The 17,979-nt window shown below is 46.7% G+C and overlaps 1 protein-coding gene across 3 annotated transcripts in view; it reads left to right on the forward strand.

Annotated features, from left to right (window-relative positions):
• Window positions 1-3,725: 3,725 nt before the first annotated feature.
• The window catches only part of EOGT (EGF domain specific O-linked N-acetylglucosamine transferase), a 32,421-nt gene continuing 18,167 nt past the window's right edge, over window positions 3,726-17,979 (forward strand). For 2 of the 3 annotated variants that reach the window (XR_009247353.1, XM_004581602.3), the window contains exons 1-6: window positions 5,970-6,506; window positions 7,549-7,649; window positions 8,221-8,329; window positions 13,374-13,468; window positions 14,263-14,367; window positions 16,547-16,653. Coding sequence is in view for 2 of the 3 variants with exons in the window: in XM_004581602.3 (XP_004581659.2) it covers window positions 6,273-6,506; window positions 7,549-7,649; window positions 8,221-8,329; window positions 13,374-13,468; window positions 14,263-14,367; window positions 16,547-16,653 (751 nt within the window). In the remaining variant the exon portion in view is untranslated. Of the gene's footprint in view, window positions 3,786-5,969; window positions 6,507-7,548; window positions 7,650-8,220; window positions 8,330-13,373; window positions 13,469-14,262; window positions 14,368-16,546; window positions 16,654-17,979 lie in introns of those variants that run through there. The other variant, XM_058678737.1, reaches the window with a different exon arrangement.

Raw genomic sequence — 17,979 nt, forward strand, 5'->3', positions numbered from 1 at the left:
GGCAGCCATTGGACCCCTGTCCCACGCACCTGCATCAGGATCTAGAAACAGCTTGTTTACAACTTCAAATGACAAAACTTTGAATCAACAGGAAAACTACATTTCCTGTACATGACAATAATAGGATGGTGGCAAGTAAACTGAGAAAAAAAATCACTGTCGTTATTGTGAGAGCAGGTCAAGAATAAAATAGAGCAGCGAATCTTTTAAAGGCAGTCTTTTCTTACATAAAGATTAGAGGAGTTAATAAGGTGCTTTAGAATAATGCTTAGTACCTGCTAAACACTGTTATTAGTTGGAAAAAAATTTGGATAATCCTGTTAGCAGATGACTAATGAACTTGTAACAATTCTTTCAGTAGCATCTATAAGTTATTTTGAAAGTTAAAGCACTGAGTTTGCTTACAATTCTATTAATACTGGTCACACTACATCTGTGTTTATTTTGATAGCCTCACGCGTCACTGCAAACATTTAAATGAATCAGTATTTGATGATCAGCCATATCGTTCTATAGATACTAGAAATAAGGATGCCAAGAATACTTGTTCAGGTCCTTATGACATAAATAATTGTGTAACAATAAAAATGAAACCTCATTGTGGCCCTTGAGGTTAAGCTGCTGCATGAGACCCCGGCATTGCACAACCTAGCGCCTGGGTCTAGTGCTCACTATTTTGCTTCCAATCTAGTCTCCTGCTAATGTACACCCGGAGAACAGGCATAAACCAACAGATGGAAAATGGAAAATCTGTCTCTCGCTGTCCATTGCAAATAAATAAAAATAAACCAACCAAACAAAAACAAAATCTTCAGGGTAGCATTTGAACTTGGAACTCTGTGGTAAGTAAAATTGCAACGCTTTATTACTTTGTTTGTTTGTTTGTTTGTTTGGAATCGATGCGGAGCCTCACTACGAAAGCCTGTCTTTCGTCATCGACATTAAGTCTTCAATGTGAAGTCAGTTGCATTTGAACTTGCCAGGCTCTGAGTCCTCACGTTAAGCGTGGTAATAACCTTGCTGACAGGAGACAGCCTGGGGCCATGGCTTCTCAGCCAGAGTTAGGTGAGAAGCCATCACACTAATCTTGGCGGTGAGGGGATGAAAAGGGAAGCAGATGGTGGTGGCTCTGCGTCCCCGCTCGTGACCCCCGGCTCCGGGCCTCGCCAGGCCTTGGACCCGCCCCCGGCGCCCGCGGCCGAGGTGTCCCGCCTGCTCCCTGGCGCCCCCTGGCCCGGCTCTGGCGCCCGAGGTTTCCGGTTAGCAGTAGCGGCCGGTTATGACGACTCCCTGCTCCCGAGCTGCTGCCGTCTCCGGCCATCTCCGCTCCGTAGCTCCAGGTGGGCCTCCCCGCACTCTGTAGAGCCCGCCCTTGCGCCCCTGCGTCCGGCACCGCGCTCTGCGCCGCCCTCGCCTCCCCGCTGTGCCTGCTCCCGGCGCGGCTTCCCCGGGAGCTTCTCTGCGGAATCTGCCCGCGCTCTCCCATCCCCAGCGGGCCGGAGAGGCGGCTGTCGGGAAGCCGACCGGGGTGGCTCTGCGCGACTCTGGGCGCTGAATCTCTCCCTGTCCGCTGCTTTCGGCGAGACACAGGGTTCCCCGCGGAGATTCCATGGGTCCCTGGCCCACACGCCACCGTGGACTCCGTTTCCCCGGCCGGGGCGGAGCTGGTCCTCCAGGCCCCTCCCAGGCGTGGTGTGGGGAGGCGTCCCACGAAGGTCCCTGCACCCTTGGAGCAGCTCTGAGCAACTCCGTGGGGTGGCGAATCTGAGTGCTTTAGCTCAGCAAACTGAGTACCCTGAGTGGGGACTCAGCTTCTAGCTCTCCTGGGCCACCTCCATCTCAGCAGCCCGGCGAGTAGCCAGGCCCTTTTGAACCCTGCCTGGCATCCTGCATGAGACCTTATGGTCCATATGGAGACCCCAATTAGGAGTTCTAGTGTCGCGCGGTTAAGGTGTCACTTGTCCTCTGCCATCTTTGGACCTCCCTGCGCTCCAACAGACTTCTCACCCACGTGGTGCCTGTCAGCCCGTAGTTCCTATTTCCCTTTTTCTCTCCCTGTCTCTTTTCTGTTTCTGCCTGTGGCTCCGTTCAGGTCATGCAGGAGGGCAGCTGCCCCAGGCTGCAGGAAGAAGTTGTATAGGAGCTGACCTTCCGGGCTGCGCCTTGCACGCCGAACCAGAGGACTCAGCGCAGGCAGACTTCCTGCCAAAGTCCCGGGGCTAAGCTTTCATGCATCAGCAGCTACCCTCTGCGTTCCAGTGCAAGTAGGTACGTGCCCTCTGCTAAGGTCCGGTTGCTGCGTGGTGGATTTAGTTTTTTTTTTTCCCCCATCACTCAAGTGTTAATTCTGCATGGGTGGGTGAGTTTATTTTAGCCAGCGCTCAGTGCAGGACGAGGACCTGGGACACCCAAAGATCAGTACTTGTTCTAAACAGTGGCTTTTCCACCAGCAAGGTAAGTCAGAGGATTCCAGACTACTGCAGTGAGAGCCAGGATAACTGTTTGCCATTAGGAGTGTGTTCCTACTCAGCGTCCAAGGCCTGTACCCGTGGGGGCTGCAGAAAGTGGACCATCTGCTTTGTGCTTCCTGCATGCTGAGGGTTATGTCTGAAACTTGACTTTGAGCCATATGGGTTTCCCTAAAGGAAAAGAAGGGGCACCCTGAGCCAGATCTTCTGGTTAGGGGAGTTAACTCATTTTCTTTTTAAAGATTTATTATTTTTATTGGAAAGTCAGATCTACAGAGAGAAGGAGAGAGAGATAAAGTTCTTCAGTCCTTCAGTTCACTCCCCATGTGCCTGTAATGGACAGAACTGAGCTGAGCTGATCCAAAAAGCCACGAGCCAGGAGCCTCCTCCAGGACTCCCACACGGGTGCAGGGTCCCAAGGCCCTGGGGCATTCTCTTCTGCTTTGCTAGGTGGAAGGCAGAGAGCTGGAAAGGAAGTGGAGCAGCCGGGATACAAACCAGCATGGGTGCTGGTGCATGCAAGGTGAGGATTTAAACTAGTAGCCTATCAGTCCAGGCCCGGTTAGCTCATTTTAAAAACATATGTATTTATGAGGCTGATGCAATGGCCACAGCACTGGCATTTCGTACAGCCTGTTCTTAGTGTCTCAGCTGCTCCACTTCCCATCAAGCTCCCTTCTTGTGGCCTGGGAGAGCAGCCCAAAGCCTTGGGACCCTGCACCTGTGTGGGAATCCTAGAAGCGGCTCCTGGCTCCTGGCTTCTGGCTTTGGATTGGCTCTGGCTATTGCGGCCATCTGGGGAGTGAACCAATGGATGGAAAATCTTTCTTCTGTATAAATCTGCCTTTCCAATAAAAATGTATAAATATTTTAAAATATATTTCTTTGTTTACGCGAAGGGCAAAGTGACACTGAGAGAGTAAAAGATCGTCCCCAGGAGACTTATTGACAGGGTAGTTTTGGGCTAGAGTGAACTGAAGCCAGGAGCAGGGAACTGTATGCAGGTCTCCCACAGGGGCACCAGGGAGCCAAGAATTAGGGCTGTGCTCCACTGCTTTTCCTGGTATATCAACATGGAGCTGGATAGGAGGTGGGGCAGCTGGAACTCTGTGGGAATGTTGGCGTCACAAGCCACAACTTAACATGCTGGGCCACAGTTTCCCCCTGGTTATGTCCTTTATTACTAGTTTAACTCAAAATATGTCTTGCAAGAGAAAGTCTATTTGGGCATCCTTTAAAGTCATCTGCTTCATTTCTGGCAGGTTTCCCCTTCCTGCAACATTACAACTGCTTCTGCCTAATTCCGAGGATTATAAGGTAAAGATTTTCATGACAGGTGAAGTCATTGTTGTTGATATGTATTTTGTATTTTTATTAAGGTGGTTGTCAGCTTAGGACCGTTCGATGCTAAGTCCCAAAGGAAAAATATTGATTCAAATCAGATCTGCAGTAGGTAAGATGCTCTTTGGAGCCACCTACATGAAAAACCACCATACTTACTACTCCACAGGAGGCAAGGATTTCTTCTTGGTGTCCTTACTCTTTAGTCATGACCCCATAGCCTAGGAACTTGAGGTCTGATTGAAAAGTCTGTGTCTCAATGCCCGGAGTCAGTGAGGACTCATTTTGAAACCTGGGTTTTCTAGGATGCCCCAGTAAAGAGAAGGCTTTGCTGGGAAGCGTTCAGTGTGTGTATCAAGGCCCTATCATTGGGTACAAAGACCACTTGAAAAAACGAAAGATACCGAAAGCACTCTGTGAATGGCATGGTGCTGGGATGGGAAAGGAAGGAGGAATTTGACCTTAAACACAGCCCTTCCTGGGTGAGTGAAAAATGCAAAGGGACCACTTTCTGCAAGGTTAAGAATTTTTTGGTGCCAGTGTTAAGGATGGGAGGAGCTGACTGTATTCCTGGGGTGCCTGAGTCTTACCTGTTATCACAGATGGTTGCGATACTTGCTCATAGGTCAGCATCCCCTGGGCTGCCGTATAGTTCTAGACTCCCTCTTCTTGGCTGCTTTCTTGATTCTTGGGAGCCCTCCTGGAACCCAGCAGGTGCCCACGCCTTGCTGGTGACTACTGTTTGTAGTTCACAAATGCACTTGCTCAGAGCTACTCCATTTCCGTTTCTCTCTCACTGACACATCTTGCTGCCTCCTCATCATTCAGGTGTTGGCTCAATGAATTGCTTAATAAACATTTACATACCGCTTAGTAAGTGCCGGCTGCATTCTGAACATTTGATCGATAATGAATTCCCTTAATTCATGGCAGCCCTCGCAGGAACGTTGTCTTTCACATTGCCTTGCTTTATTTCAGGCATCTGTATACTTGGCTCATAACAAGACTCCTCTCCTTTCCATTTTTGTAAATCAAGTGTTGTTGGAAGGCAGTGACTCCGAAGCCTTTACAGTGTACTGTGGCTCCTTCCTTGACAAAGTCATGATCAAGGTGTTGCTGTACAGATTGCATCAGTCCAGCAAGAGCAGAAATGTTTACTGTCCTTCCTATGCAGTAGTCCATGGCACCCAGCTTATTTGATTGACAGCTCTTGTCCTCATTTCAAATGGATTAAGTATTACACTGTGTATGTATATCTCTAATGCTAGGTAATGAAATCTCCGAGGACAAGGATATTTTGGTTTGTTCCTCTTTGTATGCTTGGTTCCTAGCATAGAGCCTGGCACCTAATATGTACTCTGTAAGTATTTATTACTCAACGATGTAGCCAAGTGTGTTGTAATTGGCTAAGCCCTTGACCCTTTCTTTGATTTTTAAATAAGCATTCTTTTTTTTTTTTAAAGATTTATTTATTTCATCACAAAGTCAGATATACAGAGAAGAGGAGAGACAGAGAGGAAGATCCTCCGTCCGATGATTCACTCCCCAAGTGACTGCAACGGCCGGTGCTGTGCTGATCCGAAGCTGGGAACCAGGAAGTTCTTCCAGGTCTCCCATGTGAGTGCAGGGTCCCAAAGCCTTGGGCTGTCCTCGACTGCTTTCCCAGGCCACAAGCAGGGAGCTGGATGGGAAGTGGAGCTGCCGGGATTAGAACCAGCGGCCATATGGGATCCCGGGGCATTCAAGGCGAGGACTTTAGCCGCTAGGCCACGCTGCTGGGCCCAAATAAGCTTTCTTAAAAAAAAAAAAAAAAAAAAAAAAAAAAGATCTGAGGGCCAGTGTTGCAGTGTGGTGGGTCAAGCTGCTACCTGTAACTCCAGCATCCAATATAGGTACCAGTTCTTGTCCTGGCTGTTCCATTTCCTATACAGCTCCCTATTATAGTGCCTGGGAAAAGCAGTGGAGGATGGCCCATGGGCTTCTGTACCCACGTGAGAGACCCTGAAGAAGTTCCTGGCTCCTGGTTTTGCTCAGCCCAACTCTAGCCATTGACACCTTTTGGGGAGTGAACCAGGGAATGGAAAATGTTTGTCTCTCCATCTCTGTCTCTGTAATGCTTTTAAAATAATTAAGTTTTAAATAACTTCAAATACCTTTTAAATAACTTAACACACACACATTTGAAATGCAGAGAGGCAAGAAAAATAGTTCTTCACTCTGCTAGTGTATCTCCTAAATGTGTGCTACAGCCTAGACTGAGCCAAGAATTCCCTCTGAGTCTCCCATGTGTATGGCTGGGCTACAAGTCCTTGAGCCATTGCCTGTGGCCCTGCAGGTATGTGTGCCTAAGCAGGAAGCTGGAATCCGATGTGGAGCTGGAACTCCAGCCCAGCCCCAGTAATCCTGAGCAGAGTCCTTGCTGCTGGACCAAGCACCTGCCACTGGAGAAGTTTCTGAAGGAAGATGTTTGCACTCTGGTCCCTAGGTTTGGAAGTTGCTATGTTAATGCTGCTTGTCTTTGGAGTGTTACTTGGTGAGGTCCCCCTGAGTAGACAGGATGAGCCAGGCGGCCTCCCCGGAGAGCCTCAGTATGACTACGACAGCATCCATCTGCCCGAGGAGCACATTGCCTTCTTCTTGCACAATAACAGGCACATCGCCACCGTCTGCGAGAAAGACCCACGCTGTCCATATAAGGTAGGTGCCATGTCTTCCCCTCTTGGTTATTTCTGAGTTTATCTTGGCTTCCGAGTCCTGCCTTATGACCTGAGCCTAAAGGGAGAAGTCTGATCTTCCATCCTTGTTGTGATCTCATCTCCTCCTTCCAGAGTGGCTAAACTTTAAATTTATGTCCCTTCTACAAGAGTGCCGCTGAAAATAACTAGGCAGCCAGCACTTACATGTTCTGCCAACAAAACACGTTAGATGTTGTGGGAAGTCATTTTGCTGGAGAATTTCACACCTCTGCTTTCTTAAAACTGCACAGAGGAAGGTCTCTTTGGTCTTCCTGGCAGTAATAACACCTCGGGCTTGGTTTCCACATAATTAGGATGGTTACTGTGGCCTCCCTCTGTTTTCAAAGGGTTGGAAAGTAGGAGCCCATTAGGGTGTGTTACTGAGTCTCAGATCAAAGCTGATCCTTGGGAGACAGTTCCTTTCCCATGGAGCTGGTGCAGAAAGCACAGGGAAGAGCAGAGCTAAGACTGAGCAGCCACGCTCCTGGGTCTGTGACACACAGCCCTGGCAGCTCCCTGGTGAGCAGCAGCTGCTGCTGCTGCCTAGGCCCCTCAGGGCTGCAGAATCGTTAACTTTCTGAGTCTGTGCAGCCCTAGATGGAGAAACCACCTTGCAGATCCCTCCCAGTTAGCTGGAGTTCTTTAGTAACAAATATTCCAGTATGTCTTTTATGGACTGATTGTGCAGTTGGCCTGTACAGTGAGGATGGCAGCTTAAGCTACTTGAAGCATTTCTAGGTTGTGTGGTTGCTGAGAGTCTTAAGTATAATGCAGACTTCTGGCTAGGGGACCGGCATGGGGTGGGTAGTGAGTCAGAATAATGGTTAGGACCCTTGAGACTAGTAGTCTTGGAATCTACCATAGCCATTGTTATTGCAGAACTTACACATTGTAAAATGGGAGTCTGATGCTTCTATAAAGATTAGTTTTCTGAGTGAAAAAAATTTTGGAGTCCTCCCTGAATTTCCGGAGATCAGTATTCTTGTCCCCTGTTTATATTCTAGAAACACTTAGAAAATCTAAAGTACTGCTGGGGATATGAGAAATCCTGCAAGCCAGAGTTCCGGTTTGGTTACCCTGCTTGCAGCTACGTCGACATGGCGTGGTAAGTTCCCTCTGGAAGGCTCCGCTCTCCCTGGAGCCTTCTCCTTTCTGGGCAGTGAGTGTTGGTGCCCCACTGCACAGGTGGACTCTTGATTTTTGGACTGTCATTCCTTTAGACAATACGATCGTGAGTTCAACCTGTCTGCCGTTTACTGGGACAGGAATATCCTGGGCCGGGGGAGGACGCAGTGTACACCAGAGGGAATATTTCTAAGATGATGGACAGGCCATTTCTTCTGGGTTCTGTTGGGCAGAGTTAAATGTAACCAGCCCTCTGTTCCAGGCAAGCTTTTAGGTGAAAGCAGAGGCGTTCAGGAGCAGCTCATGGGCTTCGCTTCCGGAGGACCCTGGTTTCCCACATTCCCCTCGTGTATTTTTATTATAAAACAGTCCACCTGTGAATAACTCAGTTTACCAACTTTATGTAGTGAAGGGTAATTTTGGGAACAACAAACAAAATAACAATGACAAAAACTGCATTATTAGTAATTTAACTCTCAGAAAATTTAAAGTTCAGAAAAAAACAAGAAAATGGAAACCAATCATTCCTTTTTTTTCCCCCTTACAAATAGGACAGATACTCTTGAGTCAGCCAAGGACATATTCTGGAAGCAGGCTGACTTTGGATATGCTAGAGAGCGGCTGGAGGAGATGCACACGCTGTGCCAACCTGAGCAACTGGTGAGGGCTCAGCACTGTGACAACAAGCTGGCTTATTTGTATCACTTGCTTATTTTCTTTGCCATCTAGACCACAATGCATGGTTCCAGGAAAAGAACCCTTTGTACTCACCCGTTCAATGGCTTAGACTTTTGTTTAACTTCCCCACATAGGTTGTTCTATTTCCTCCCGAAACCCTGTTCTTCTTTTTCACGTTTATTTTCAGCATATCCTATTTTGACACTAGAGAAAAAGATTTTTAGGTGAGCATTTGCTAAAGAGGAGAAATGAATCTGCCATATATATATATATGTATATATACATATATATATATTAATTATATATATTTTAAATATTTTTCTGTGAATGGCAGATTTATAGAGAGAAGCAGAGACAGAGAAAGAGATCCTCTATTGGGTGGTTCATTCCCCAAGTGGCGGCAATGACTGTAGAAGGGCTAATTTGAAGCCAGGATCCAGGAGCTACTTCCAGGTCTCCCATATGGGTCAGGGTCCCAAGCACTTGAGCCATCCTCTGCTGCTTTCCCAGGCCATTACTGTAGGGAGCTGGATGGGAAGTGGAGCAACTGGGATATGAACCAGTGCCCTTGCTGATGCTTTTAGGTGGAGGCTTATCCGACTGAGCCACTGTCTGGCTCCAGATACGCAGTGTCTTTCCACGTTCCTTCTCAGGCGGTTTGGGGCCAAGGAGAAGCGCCTGCCATACTGCCTTGGGTTTGCTCAGCATGTCACAGTCTGCAGAAGCCTCCCTGTTTAGTGGCTAAGTTGGTTGTGACAAACATGACAGCTGTCAGTTACCTTCCCTTAGTGGAGAACAGGATGCTCCGGGAAGTTAAACAGTATCTCTAAGACCGTTTGGCTTCCCCATAGAAATGTCCATGTGGAATTGAAACACAGTTACCACGTTCCCAGGATGAAAGGAGGGTCTGCATAAATAAAGTACAGGGTTTGGTAACCAGTAAACGATGCCTGGTTGGTTTTTTTTCTTAAATTTTTTGTTTATTTTTATTGGAAAGTCAGACATTACAGAGAGAAGGAGAAAGAGAGGAAGATTTTCCATCTGCTGATTCACTCCCCAAGAGGCTGAAACAGATGGAGCTGAGCCAATCCGAAGCCAGGAGCCAGGAGCCTCTTCCAGGTCTTCCACATGGGTGCAGTGTCCCTGCTTTTCCAGGCCACAAGCAGGGAGCTGGATGGGAAGTGTGGCCACCAGGACACAAACTGCTGCCCATATGGGATCTTGGCATGTTCAGGGTGAGGACTTCAGCCGTTAGGCTACTGCACCGGGTCAAATGTCTGGTTTTTATTTATTTATTATTTATTTAAAGAGGTCTTCCATCTGCTGGATCATATGCTAATAGCCTGCCATAGCTCAGACTGGGTTAGGCTGACGTCTAGAACCTAGAAATTAGTCTGGCTCTTTCTTTACTTGGGTGGCAGGGACCCAAATATATGAGCCATCACAATCTGCACAGTAGTCAGAAGTTACCATCAGAAGCAGAGCCTGGACTTGAACCCAGACACTTTGATATGGGATGCAGGTGTTCCAAGTGTCTTCATCCTGGGGGAAACGCCTGCTACAGGATTCAGTGTTAATTTTGGAGGTAAAGGTATTATACTCAAGGCACATTGTTCTGTAACCCAAAGATCTTGAACCCTGAGTCTCTGATGTCTCAGGGGACCCTCATGTTGCTAGTTGGTCGGTAGTCATCCAAGCAAAACCCAAGTTCACTTGTGTTCACCGTCTGAATCTGTGCCGTGTAACACTATTGGAGGCTATTATCTAACAGAGCTGTTAGCAATCCTAAGAGAAAAGTGAGGGAAGCCCCAAGATAGGGCAGGGCGTGGCATTAACTTCCTCTGCTGCAGGTTGCCTCCAGGAGGCATGTTATTTCACCTGTACATTTGGGCTGGAGTCCAGATGTTCAAGTGGTAAGATCACGGGACTGGGGGCTGGAGTCCAGATGTTCAAGTGGTAAGATCAGAGGAGTGGGGCCCAGTGCAATGGTGCAATTGGCTAATCCTCCACCTTGCAAGCACTGGCATCCCATATGGGTGCCGGTTTGTGTCCCAGCTGCTTACTTCACTTCCCACCCAGCTTCCTGTTTATGGTCTGGGAGAGCGTCGGATGATGGCCCAAAGCCTTGGACGTTGCACCTGCATTGGAGACCCAGAAGAAACTCTTTTTTTTTTTTTTTTTTTAAGATTTATTTTTACTACAAAGTCAGATATGCAGAGAGGAGGAGAGACAGAGAGGAAGATCTTCCGTCCGATGATTCACTCCCCAAGTGAGCCGCAACGGGCCGATATGCACCGATCCAAAGCCAGGAACCAGGAACCTCCTCCAGGTCTCCCATACAGGTGCAGTGTCCCAAATCCTTGGGTCGTCCTCGACTGCTTTCCCAGGCCACAAGCAGGGAGCTGGATGGGAAGTGGAGCTGCCGGGATTAGAACCGGCGCCCATATGGGATCCCGGGGCTTTCAAGGCGAGGACTTTAGCCGCTAGGCCACGCCGCCGGGCCCCAGAAGAAACTCTTGACTCCTGGGTTTGGATCACTCAGCTCCAGCCATTGTGGCCATTTGGGGAGTGAACCAGCAAATGGATGATCTTTCTCTCGGTCTCTCCTTCTTTCTATAAAAACTGCCTTTCTAATAAAAATACTATTTCTTTTTTTAAAAAATCAGGGAAAGGCTCCAACCTTGGCCTGCACACCTGTGTCAGAATGCTTTGTAGAGCGCTTCTGTGGCCCTGATTTTCCTTGATATACTTCATGCTATGATATACCTTATGATCCCTGAGTTAGTATGTTGGCCACAGTGTCAAAATAGCATCAGCTGAGTGGCTTATAAACATCAGAAAAAAGGGCCCGGCGGCGTGGCCTAGCGGCTAAAGTCCTCTCCTTGAAAGCCCCAGGATCCCATATGGGCGCCGGTTCTAATCCCGGCAGCTCTACTTCCCATCCAGCTCCCTGTTTGTGGCCTGGGAAAGCAGTCGAGGACGGCCCAATGTATTGGGACCCTGCACCCGTGTGGGAGACCCGGAAGAGGTTCCAGGTTCCCGGCTTCGGATTGGCGCACATCAGCCCATTGCGGCTCACTTGGGGAGTGAATCATCGGACGGAAGATCTTCCTCTCTGTCTCTCCTCCTCTGTGTATATCTGGCTGTAATAAAATGAATAAATCTTAAAAAAAAATCAGAAAAAAATAATGTAAAATAGCTTTAAAAAATAGCTGTACTGGGCCCGGTGCGGTAGCCTAGTGGGTAAAGTGCTTGCCTTGAACATACCAGTATCCCATGTGGGCAGCAGTTTGTATCCTGGTGGCCCCGCTTCCCATCCAGCTCCCTGCTTGTGGCCTGGAAAAGCAATTGAGGACAGCCCAAAGCCTGGGGACCCTGCACCCATGTGGGAGACCTGGAAGAGGCTCCTGGCTCATGGTTTTGGATTGGCTCAGCTCCATCTGTTGCGCTCACTTGGGGAGTGAATCATCGGACGGAAGATCTTCCTGTCTGTCTCTCCTTCTCTCTGTATATCTGACTTTCCAATAAAAATAAATCTTTAAATAAATAAATAAAACAAGATAATAGCTATACTATGCTTCCTTCCAAATGTTATTTTACTCAAAACTCAACTAGGCTGTGTTTTTGACCTGTGAAACATTTTGATACATTTTATTATGAAGTGTTTTTGACCTGTGAAACATTTTGATACATTTTATTATGGAATGACATTTAAACACTTTTTTTTTTTTTTTTTTTTGACAAATTAAGCTGCCAAACCACAGTGATTTAGGGGATGACTATTAAGTCAGTCCTCTCAAAGAATGGTCCTCAAGCCCCGTCCTACTGGGCATTAGACTTTCTGCAGGGCAATGAATTTTTTAAAGATTCATTCCTTTAAAAGGCAGAGTGATGCAAAGAAGGAGACAGAGAGAAAAGATCTTCCATACACTGGTTCACTCCCCAGATGACTATGTGGCTTGAGTTGAAGCCAGGAGCCTGAAACTCCACCCAGACCTCCTACCTGGGTGATGGGACCTGAGGACTCGGGACATCTTCTGCTGCTTTCCCGGGTGCATGAGCAAGGAGCTGGGTAGGAAACCGTGGCTGGACTCTAAGCACTGCTCCCGTCTGAGATGTCTTCATTGCAGGCGAAGGCTTAGCAGGCTGAGCTGCAACGCCAGCCCCTCAGCATGAGAATTTTGCAGGGACGTAGTCAGACTAACTGCAATCTTTTACCAAGCACAAGCTCTAAAACAGAGAGAGGGAGAAGGCCTTGTGTTCATTCAAGTTTTAAGAGCAACAATGGAGCATTTGAATCTATTTTTTTAATCAGAAATAAATGCTTGAAGCAGTCCTTTCAGCAGAAACCTGACTGGTTGAGATAGATACAGCTCCAGCACTTGATTCTTGAAGTCCTGTAACAGTTGTTTAGCGACGAATGCCCTCGTGCTGCTGTTGAGATTCAGTCTCGCACAGGCTTCTTGGCTTCTAGAAGGCACATCTTCCTGTGCCTACTGCCCTTTCTGGCTTGCGTTCTCACATCTCTGTATGTTCTTTGTTTCCTTTGGCTGTCTTTGTGCAGTGCTTTTTCTTAGAGCTGTAGGTCGTGGTTCTGAGTGCTTGACTTTTTGTAAGGGGACTCAACTTTCCCACACAAGACTTGGGGCCCTACAAAGGTCATGGGAAAATTGTATTGTGAGAAAATGACGGATGGATTTTGGCATTTGGTACCTAAATAAACTTACCCTGTAACTCCTTTCTGAAACAGTCACAGCAGCTTGTGGCTTTAACGGTTGAGGTGGTACCAGTAAAGCAAATGGAAGTTCTGTGTGGTACCCAAGAATGTAAAAACTAGGCAAAGCATGCTTGGCCTTGGTCAGCTGGGAGGGAGGCAAAGGTTGATGTTTGGAGAACTGTCCTCTTCACATTGTGCAGTCAGAGCTGGAGGTCATGCGTACCGTCAGCATGTCTGCCTAGTCTGGGTGAACCCTTGCCATGTGGCTCTTTGGAGTTACTTTCTCTCTTTTTCCCAATCTCATTTCAGGGTGACTCGAGTCTGATTTGTTCCCGTTATCTTCAGTATTGCAGAGCAACACATCTCTACCTTGATTTGAGAAACATCAAGAGAAACCAGGACAGGTGCTTAAGTGGTTCAGGTTTAAACTTGATAGATATTCTGGAAGACATGCAGATCCAGGGGTGTATCCTGAATTTGTTTTATAATAATATGGTGGGTGGGTTGGGATGAACCACATTGGCTATGAATAGATCACACTGAGAAACTGAGTTATGGGTGTTATCATGCCACTTATATGCTTGTGTTACTTTGCAAACATTTGATATTTTCTACTTGCAAATAAGGTTATGTGTTAATGACTGAAAATGGCGGACTTGGCAAGGTAGCCTAGTGGCTGAAGTCCTAGCCTTGAACATACCGGGATCCCATGTGGGCGCCAGTTCTAATCTTGGCGGCCCTGCTTCTGTCCAGCTCCCTGCTTGTGGCCTGGGAAAGCAGTTGAGGACGGCCCAAAGCCTTGGGACCCTGCACCCGCGTGCGAGACCCGGAAGAGGTTCCTGGCTCATGGCTTTGAATCGGTGCAGTTCCAGCCATTGCAGCTGCTTGGGGAGTGAATCATTGGATGGAAGATCTTCCTGTGCGTCTCTCCTTCTCTCTGTATATCTGACTTTCCAGTAAAAATGAATAAATCTTAAAAAAAAAAAAGAACTGAAGATGGCCATGGTACCACCAGATGATATGATTTTGAGGGGCCACGTATGTGTCCTGTTGTCGATGGAGACATTGGAGGCACGTAGCTGTAACTACATTCCAGTGAAATGCTGATTTTCAAAGTTGGTCATCCCTCAGAGTTATAACCCACGCATTTGCTATGAACATTTTCCAATCTCTGTCCGGTTTTCTGGTTCCACTGCAGATTTAGGGAAGACTTCTTCCAGAGTGGAGAAATTGGAGGACACTGTAAACTTAACACTCATATGTTGAGGTCTGAAGGTCAGCGCAAAAGCCCTCTACAGTCTTGGTAAGATTTCTGTTTAAACATTGGTCTCTACTGATTTGAAGCCAGGAGGCAGGAGACTCCTCTGAGTTTCCTGCATGTGTGTAGGGGCCCAAGGATCTGGGCCATGCTCTGCTGCTTTCCCAGGCCATAAGCAGGGAGCTGGATTAGAAGTGGAGCAGCCAGGACATGCAATGGCTCCCCTATTTTTAAAAACTTTCAAAAGATATTTCCACCTTCCTGTGGCCCATTGTTTCATCTTAGAATTAGGAGAATGGTACTCAACACACAAGGCAGGTAGGAGTATTTGTCTTTATTTTTGGCACTTGCAGATTTGGGTAAGGAATCCCTAGTGGAAAGTGTCACTTGCATAAGTTTCTGAGGTGTGATGACGACAGAGTGAATCTCATGGTTGTTTCTGAATTAAATACGTTTGTAGGGAGCAGGTGTTTGGTGTAGTGCTCAAGTCCCTTCTTTGGATACTATATCACAGTATGTGGCTTTTTGTCTCACATTTGCTTACAAGTTCCTCTTGCTAACGTACATTCCAAGAGGCAACAGGTAATGGCGACTTGGGTCCCTGCTGCTCTGCTCGGCTCCTGTCCCCAGCACCAGCTGAGGCAGTGGATAGAAGATATTGCTCTGGCTTTTAAATAAATAAAAATAAATTTTAAAATTTAAAAATTATGAATATAAGTTTATAAAAATATTGCAAAGTATGATATACTAGATGTTCAGACATTTTTTTATTAACTCATAATTCCTACATATATTTAGAGGAACACATTATAGTTTTAATATTTTTATTTATTTGAAACATTAGGATTTTCCATATGCTGGCTCACTCCCCAAATGACCACAATAGCCAGAGCTGAGCCAGACTGAAGCTGGTAGCCCAGGACTTGATCTCCCACATGAATGACAGAGACTCAAGGACTTGAGTTAGCACATGATATATCCCAGGGTGTGTATTAGCAGGAAGCTGGAATTAGAAACAGAGCCAGGACACAGACCCAGTCACCTTGATATAGGATGTGGGCATCCCAATGGTCATCTTAACCAGTAAACAACCACCTCAAGCGAATCGCATTTAAAAATATATCTGCACATAGGGCCCAGTGCGATAGCCTAGTAGCTAAAACCTTGTCTTTATATTGGCCAGGATGCCACTTGGGCGTTGGTTCCTATCCCAGCTGCTCCACTTCCTTCCAGCTCCCTCCTTGTGGCTTGGGAAAGCAATTGAACAAGGCCCAAGGCCTTGGAATCTTGCACCCATGTGGGAGACCCAGAAAAAATTCCTGGATCTGGCTTCAGATGGGCTCAGTTCTGGCCATTGCAGCGACTTGGGGAGTGAGCCAGTGGATGGAAGATCTTTCACTCTGTCTTTCCTCTTTGTAAATCTGCCTTTCCAATAAGACTAAATTAATTTGGGCCCAGCACGGTGGCCTAGCGGCTAAAGCCTTTGCCTTAAACATGCCAGGATCCCATGTGGGTGCAGGTTGTAATCCTGGAAGCCCCGCTTCCCATCCTGCTCCCTGCTTGTGGCCTGGGAAAGCAGTCAAGGACGGCCCAGAGTCTTGGGACCCTGCACCCACGTGGGAAAGCTGGAGGAAATTTCTGGCTCCTGGCTTCAGATTGGTGCAGCAACAGCTGTTGCGACCACTTGGGGAGTGGATCATCCGATGGAAAATATTTCTCTCTGTCTCTCCTCCTCTCTGTATATGTCTGACTTTGCAATAAAAATAAATCTTTTTTTTAAAAAAAAAAGACTAAAGTAATCTTAAAAAGAAAAAAAAAGGGAGGGAGGGAGGGAAGGAAGGAAGGAAGGAGGGGAGGGAGGGAGGGGTTCTGGTATGGGGACATGACTGTCTCAGGAGGGGACTTAACCTGCTGAGTCCAGACTCCAGACCCTACAGGTAGATTGTTTAGCCAATCCAATATACAAGTATCAATTTCTTCTTTTTGTGGTAAGTTCCTAATCTAATTCATATGTGTGTTAGTCTGAGTTTTTAAATATGTTCTGTTTAAAAGTTGTTATCAAACTATATAAATGCCACTGAGTTTGAGAAGTGATACTTCTCAGTAGAAGTGCTTCTGTATATAGGAAATAAAATCTGCCTGATGAACAGATCCTAAATTATAATGTTGCAATAGAAAGTTTGGGACAATGACTTTGAAATCATAGCCTCATTCTTCGTTGCAGGTTTGCTGAGCTGCAGAGCTATACTCAGCTCAACTTCAGACCTATAGAAGATGCCAAGTGTGACATTGTTATTGAAAAACCAGCGTATTTCATGAAATTAGATGCAGGTAAGAAGTTAATTTGTTATTTATATATTATGAGGTCTCTTTTTTCTTTGATACACATATACGTAGTAAAATTCTATAAATTTTTAATATAGTGTGACAGTGGACTTGCTTTTTGTTTTTTAAGCAGTTATTTATTTATTTCACAAGTCAGTTACAGAGAGGGAGATGTGTACACACAAACATACGTACACACACATACACACAGAGATCTTCCATCTGCTGGTTCATCCCCCGCCCCCAGGTGGCAGCAACAGCCCGCACTGGGCCAGGATGAAGCAGGCCTGGCCTTCATCTGTGTACGCCACGGATGAAAGTTCTGTGGAAACATCCTCACTGCTTTCTTTCCCCAGGCCATTAGGAGGATGCTGGATTGGAAGTGGAGCAGAATATGGGGACATGGACCAACAACCGTATGAGATGACAGTATAGCAGGCAACAGTATTTAACTGCTAAAGCCACAGCATCAGCCCTTAAACTTGCCTTTTGTTTCTTCCTTGAGGAAGTAGATGAATGTTTTGACTTTTCATTTTATGCTATGAGTGCTTATTTAATTTACTAAATTATTTATTTGCTTTAGAGAGAGAGAGCAAGAGCATGTTAGTCTGCTGGCTGTTCCCCAAGTTCCAGCAGCACCTGACCCTGGGCAATGTAGGATCTGGGAGCTGGGAACTCAATCCAGGTCTTGTACATGGATGGCAGAGACACAATTACTTGAACCTTAGTCTGCTGTATCCCGGGGTCTGCATCCACAGGAAGCTGGAGTCAGGACTCGAAGCCAGCGAGGGAGCCAGGCACTCTCTTCTGGGGCACAAGGCTCATAGCTGGCCTTTTAATTTCCAGAGTACAGGCTCCCTATCTTTGGTATTTTAGCAGAATCCTTCACATTTATGTCAAAACAATCAAAACCAGAAAAAATGAGAGAAGGCAGCAAATGTATACCTTTTATAACTGTGTTGACTTCATTTGCTTTCTCTAATCATTTGAGATATTTAATTTTTGAAAGATTTATTTATTTTCATTGGAAAGTCAGATCCACAGAGAGAAGGAGAGACAGAGAGAAAGATCTTCCATCTGCTGGTTCACTTCCCAAGTGTCCGCAATGGCCAGAGCTGAGCTAATCCAAAGCCAGGAGCCAGTAGCTTCTTCTGGGCTTCCCACATGGGGGCAGGGTTCCAAGGCTTTGGGCCGTCCTCGACTGCTTTCCCAGGCCACAGGCAGGGAGCTGGATGGGAAGTGAAGCAGCTGGAGTACTAACCGACACCCATATGGGATCCTGGCACATGCAAAGTGAGGATTTTAGCCACTAGGCTAATGTGCCAGATCCTA

This window comes from Ochotona princeps, chromosome 21 (genome assembly GCF_030435755.1).
Source record: "Ochotona princeps isolate mOchPri1 chromosome 21, mOchPri1.hap1, whole genome shotgun sequence".
NCBI lineage: Eukaryota > Metazoa > Chordata > Mammalia > Lagomorpha > Ochotonidae > Ochotona > Ochotona princeps.